Source organism: Malurus melanocephalus, unplaced genomic scaffold (genome assembly GCF_030028575.1).
Source record: "Malurus melanocephalus ecotype Western Australia unplaced genomic scaffold, MMel_1.1 scaffold_4, whole genome shotgun sequence".
Lineage (NCBI taxonomy): Eukaryota > Metazoa > Chordata > Aves > Passeriformes > Maluridae > Malurus > Malurus melanocephalus.
Window position 1 is genome coordinate 2,764,832 of NW_026623236.1, and position 6,456 is coordinate 2,771,287.

At 38.3% G+C, this 6,456-nt stretch overlaps 1 protein-coding gene across 1 annotated transcript; it reads right to left on the reverse strand.

The window, feature by feature from the left end:
* Window positions 1-267: 267 nt before the first annotated feature.
* Window positions 268-6,455, reverse strand: CGAS (cyclic GMP-AMP synthase; the record flags this gene model as incomplete). The annotated part of the gene is made up of 5 exons (XM_057368721.1): window positions 268-1,955; window positions 2,611-2,713; window positions 3,992-4,237; window positions 4,994-5,216; window positions 6,243-6,455. Coding segments are annotated over 5 exons (1,128 nt in total), but the record flags the coding sequence as incomplete, so codon positions are not given.
* Between the last annotated feature and the right edge of the window lies 1 nt (window position 6,456).

Below are 6,456 nucleotides of genomic sequence, written 5' to 3' on the forward strand. Positions count from 1 at the left end.
GTGTAGTTTCTAAGTACTGTACCTTTGCCTTGATGTACCTCTGTCATGCAGAATTATTTCTTAGGCTAACGAAAACTGCTCTGTTTGCCATTATTTATGTTTGCTGAAGCAAGTTCTCTTTATTCTAATTTTAAAACTTAACATTGGAAGTTGTTTTTGTTAAGACTTGTCTCTTGAGATTTTTGAGAGAGGTCTGCATTTTMTTCTAATGGAGGACAAGCATGAAATAAGTACATGTTTTTTGCTAACTGGGAAAAAAAAAAAACAGCTTCTACTCTTGTTTTTATGGATCTAATATTCTAGCTTAAGGAATTAAACTGGAAGGTACCAGAGCAATGTTAGCGAAGTCATGGAGAAAAGAATACATTTGAAATTCAGCTTTATTTCTTCCCAGTAAAGTTGTTTCACACTTTACATTTGGATGTCAGGCTCTGTCACATAGACTGCCAGTGATAATGGGGATGTTTTCACTCTTTAAAACTTAYATGCGAAGGAGTTATTTCTTCATTTGATGCTTGGTCTGAACTTGAGTTTATTTATGCATCATATGATTAAATAAAAACTAATAAACAAATTTAGTAAAATGAGAATTTTTTAGCAAAATTACTCTCTAAATATTCTTCCCTCCTAATTTGCTCATAATTTAGGTAAATCTGGGCATTATTCAAGCCAGTAGGTTATCTTGCCTTGAAAAAGTAGGCTAAAAATACAGACTTCCCGTGGCTTCTGCTAGAAGCAAAAGATATATTTGCTTGCAGCATAGCAGTTCCCAAATGTGTGTATTTCTCATCTGTCCAATTTTTGTAATAGGAAATATTGTAATTACTTTTTGCATTTCTTTAACACGATAAAATGGATATGAATTTCAATGTCAAGAGTGTCTGATTCATGTTGCATTTTGGTTTTGATAACCTTTTATATCAAGAGTCTTCCTCTGATACAGGTTGAAAGATGCATTTCTTTCTACAAGGTTCATCATACAATAAATGTTCATTAGCACAGTGACATGTACTCTGTTGCAGCATATTATGGTAATGATTGCTTCCCATCCATTAATTTCTAAAGTGATTTTAAGTTACTTCAGGAACTTCMTATTACTTTGATAAAATCTCTCTGCTGTTGCTGCTGATTGTCCACTGCAAAAGATCCTCCATCATCCAGGTGATCTGGAGAAGTTGCTCTGGTTAATGTCAAAGTAACTCCAGTGACTTTTTGTCTTCTTTTGAAAATAGGAGTGTATTTTGGATAGTCTGCAGTGAATCTTAATTTTAAATAAAATTGTCATTTTCCTCTTTATGCAGTCATTGATGCCTTTGTATTAGGAAATATAGAAATTGCATGTGGGAAATTAACTCTTGCAAATTCTTCTACTTGTTCTTTAGTATACCCTGAAGGTATTTTGCAGGTGTCATCTACATTTGGATAGACAAGATAAATATTACTTCAGACATTTTAAGTGTTATGGCTAAGCAGGGTGACTGAAATATGCATTTTTATTAGTGTTCTTTATTGTATTTTGGGGTTCTTTTGGTTTTTGTAGTACCAGACTACTGAAGAATATGCTTTAAATATGCAAGTCTGCACAATTAGATATCTCCTGTGARCAATGTTCTTAGTAATTCTCGTGAAATACTGGGAATCCGTTGTTCCATTCGCGGCTTATTTGTCTTGAAAGGAAATGATGTCTTGCTTTATCTTCCAGGCTGAATAAGTTGTATTGGGGAATAAAAAAGTGAGGCAGCTGAGACTTTTGCAGACAATCCACAAAAAATCCCAGACACCGCTGAAAGCAGTGATCCAGGTCTGCCAGGTGCCAGTCTGAGTCATTTGGCCATATGACACAGGAATGGAGAAAAGCAGTTTTGACATGATACGAACAGAATTTTTCTAATTCTTTTGAATATTTCATTTTAAGTTGCTCTAGAAGATACTTCAGCAGCTTAAGACAACCTTTCCTGTTAAAAAAAAATAAGAATGTATCAGGTATCTTGTACATAATTCTGAATATGTAGTTCAGATATTTAAACACAATCATGCATTAATTCTCTTATGACTTTCTTGATTTAGTATAAGATGTAATTGGCAAACCAACTTCTTAGTTTAGTTGTTAAGGAGGTTTTGTACCTCATGTGGGTTTTGTTCCCATTGAAAGAATCTGGAAAACAGTTTTATAGAGGTGAAAAATCATTTATTCATCTTGATTTCATTCAGCAGTTTTCTCACCATCGTTTTAGAAATTGCCTTGATATGAAGTTTAATTTTGCTCAGAAAGCAGAGCTGTCATTTTTTAAAGCTATTTTTTCTAAGCAGGAATGAATTTGGGAAAGATTATTTGACAAGTCACATGCTTTTGCATTCTAAGGCAAGTCTGGAGTGTAAACCAGCAATATAATTGTTTCCACCTTTCATTAGGTAAATGCAAGTCAGACATTTAGACAATACATGCAGTGTTGTATTGCGGTAGAACAATTATGCCTAAAAGACTCATTGCTTCCTGTTATGAGTAATTACTCTCAGATCAAATTCCTAAATGCTAAACTGAAACAGTGTTAGACAGTTCTAGCCCAGCTCACACAGGCTAAAAGCTGAATATTCCTATGAAATACAAACCTACAGCACTTTGGTCCATTGGATTCACAACATGTCTTTGAGTTGCCATGGTTGTTTATCACGTCCTTTTCAATATGTGAGAAAGAGATTCGCCAGGTGTTTCCTGAAGCCAAGCACAAGACTGTTAAATGGTTACACAGCACTAAGCATCAGTTTTTGTAGCTAGAAAAAAAAGCCCAAATTTTGTAATTGGTTTAAATTCCAGCAATTTTTTGCAACGAGTGAAATTATCATAATTCAGTGAATGCAGTTAGTTCCTCCTTAACTCCCCAGCTGTTTCATAAAGACAATTAGAGTGTAATCAATGTAGGACATTAAAGCATCCAAACAATTGTTTGGGTGCTTTAAATTCCTAAGCATGTTTGGTTTTATTTTAAAATTAAGCTTAATTCTGAACTTCCCTGGATTTGCTGAACATGATTTAGGGAACTGCATTACTCATAGAAATCTACTGCCTTTGAATTTCTGTACCCTATGTTTTCTGGGTTCTCCTTGTGCAAATAATAAGTTTGTGAGTTTGTGTTGGATAAGGTGACCATTCAAAAGCACTTCTTTTTGTTCTTCTGCTTATGCTTCTGGAAACAATTGCTAACATAGCTCAATGCCCTGTTTTTAACACCAGCAATCACTTTTGTCTTCCTTGCATGAGTTAGACTTTCCACTGGCTGTTTGGCTGTTACTCCTTGCATTTAACTTGCACGTGAGGAGATTGCCAAATAAATCAGTACTGCTTTATTGGCCCTTGACAACATGGGCATGCTAATTAAAAAAATACGAGATTGCTTGAAATATTTTTGCTGAAATCATTAGTTACTGTAATGCAATGACAAGTCAGAATGTTTCTACAAACTAATAGGCTCAACGTGACAGTGGTCTGGAGGAAAAAATGTTGTAGCCATACCAGAGTTCAGATAAGAGATAATGTATCTTGATAGGCAAGAAAACAGTTTGCTTCCTGCAGAGGTATCTGATTTGTGGATGGAGTCCTACACCCAGGAGTGTTTCCTGCATTTTCAGCAACTTCCATCTACTTTTCTGTTCCTTACAAGAGAGTGCATGCTCTTGTTAAGTGCAGCACTAGCACAAGGGAAGGGTCATATCCATGTGTCTGGCAGGATTTACTATAGCACGCTTAGTAATGTTTAGTGTACAGCCTGGCAGAGTGGGTTTCTGTTTCCATTTCAGTACAGGAAAAGCAATACCACAAATCTAATGCTTTAAAGAGGGGATTTCAATTGTCTTTGAGCTGGGTATAACCAGGATGAAGTATCTTGAAGGCAGAATCCTGAACATGATCTGGCTACCCTTTCTATAGCATTTGTTAGTGATCAAGTTGTGGAGATGATATTTCATAGCTTATTATTGTCCATATTTGAGGTACCTCTTAGAACTTTTTCTCTTTTGTTTTGCTTGGCTACTAAGTAAAGTGAACTAAATGTAAAACGTCTCCTGGCTTTTGTTCCCAGCCACTCTTTAATTCTGAGGCCGTCCTGTGTGCTGAGGGGCCAGCTCTGCTGAACCTTCAAAGTCAAGATGATGTCCACTGATATTTCTGATGGAGGATTTTTGATCTGAAGAGTTATTGCAGGACTTCCAGTCTTTTTCCTTGCCACAGTGACTTCCTCATCTAATAACAAAGAAGAGTGGTATTTCATATTAGAGARATAGATTGTTAGATAGATGGATGAAACCTTTTTTTAAAAAGAATATTAACAGTTTTTACTAGAGATCTCATAAGCAATCAAAAGAATTAGTTCAGACATGGGTTCTTTGTGCTACAAGATATGGGTGTTAAATAAAACATTGAGAAAGCCTGTTGAAGAGTTCTATGAAATAGGGAACGCTACTCTGTTTGCTTGATTTACTGTCTGAGAATTAAAAATATTGTAATGTTCCTCAATGAACTGCTTCCCTTTTGAAAACACATAGTGAAAAGATTTGGTCAAAATGTTTCTAAACGTTTTGGAGAAAAATAAGCCTAAAAGGGATTTTCTGTACTGATCAATAAAAAATATTAGGTACTGTATAAAAGCTTTGTTTTGGTACCATTTCAGCAAATGGCTCTTTGTGCACTCCAGATAGATGCAAGACATATAGGTTATGTAGAAAATACCAAGAATGCAATAGAACCCTTAATGTCTACTACTTTCATACAGAAACTGTTCATACTGGAGTTAGTAACATAATAAAAATAGTTATGATGTATTTGTGATTCTTAACACAAAAGCCAACTTGCAGTAGTGGGGACAGGAGAGGTTACAGCTCCATTGGCACAAAGACAGAGGAGTGGCAGAAGATCTATTTTAACAATAGGACAACATATATGCACAATGTAATTGGATTTTTAGCACTTCTGGGTGAAGTTTGTTCTCTTAGTACTAACCTTTAATGTTTTTTACTTCTTGTTTAATAATTTTTCTTAGTTCTTCAAGCATTTTAAAGGCTGATAATTTTTCATCTTCTTCTACAAACTTCAACAAACCCTTTTCTTTTGGATTTCTTTTGAATGATACATAATAATAGGCTCCAGTATCATCAGACTCTTCCAGCTGAATCCTTTGAACAGGCATTACAAACATGATGTCAAACTCATTTGGTTTAGATATCTGCAAATAGGAGAATACAACAGTGTGCAACTTAGGTATTATTATACCTCCTGAGATTTTTACACCAGTTCTGGTTTTATCTRCGTTGGTGTACTAATCATGTCTGATGTGAAATATGAGCTTATTTCTGTGGTACTGCAAGATTACTGTGCACTGGGGTGGAAAATAGCAATTTGCTGATAGCAGCTCACTTTCCAGCATTCCAACTTACTAATTTTTAAGATAGTTTTAAGATTCTTATGCTGTTGTGAATAATTAATGCATAAATGCTGTACTCAGTCATCCTTTTGCACAGAGGAATCAACTGTGAGGAAAACAAATGCAATGCTAGGGCTGAAGCGGGTTTTAGACAGAGAAAAAGTACCCCCATGTTTGACTTTGTTTCAGTCTGCTGGAACCAGGACAAAAGGTATTGGTTAATCATAGGAAGTGACAGGGTGGGAGTTCACCTTAAGAGATTSAGCTAGTCCCGACCCACCCTGCCCTAGGCAAGGATATCTTCTTCTAGAGCAGGTTACTCAAGGCCTTATCCAACCTGGCCTTGAACACTGCCAGGTTTGGAGCATCCACAATCGCTCTAGGCACCCTCCACCAGCGTCCCACCACTCTCATAGGAAAAAAAAAAAAGTCTTCTTTCAATTTGTACCCATAACTCCTGCTTTTTGGAAAAAAAGATGAACTAAAACCTGTCCCAGGGCCTCTTGTGCAGTGCTATACCTGACTGGTCCTGTTGGTTGGCCGGGCTTACCTGCGTGCTGTGCAAGGGTAGGGCTTGCTGCGGCTTGAACGCGAGTCCCGCTCATGTAGCGTCTGACTAAATGCACGTATGTGCACCATCCAGCAGGTTATCATTTTATAGGGCATTGTCCTTAGTTAACAGAGTCATGCTTAGCTGTAGCTCGTGGGGAAGGGCCAGCTTAGAGCTMCTGTCGAGCGGCAGGAGCAGCGCGCAGCCGGCCCGTCCGAGCCGCCCCTCACCTGCCGCCGCAGCCGAGCGGGAGAGCGCTGCCGGCGCCCCGCACCCACCTTGACGCGCTCGTAGTAGCTGCCGGCGCTGTGCGGCTCGATGGAGCTGAAGACGCTGTCCTTGCTCCGGATGGCCTGCACCAGGGGAGTGACCACCTTYTTCACCAGCGTCGCCGCGTCGGACACGTCCTTGCGGGCCAGGCTGAGCCGCGACAGCACCTCCCGGAGCCGCAGGGCCTCCGCCGGCGTGGGGCGGCTAGCGGCGACAGCGACC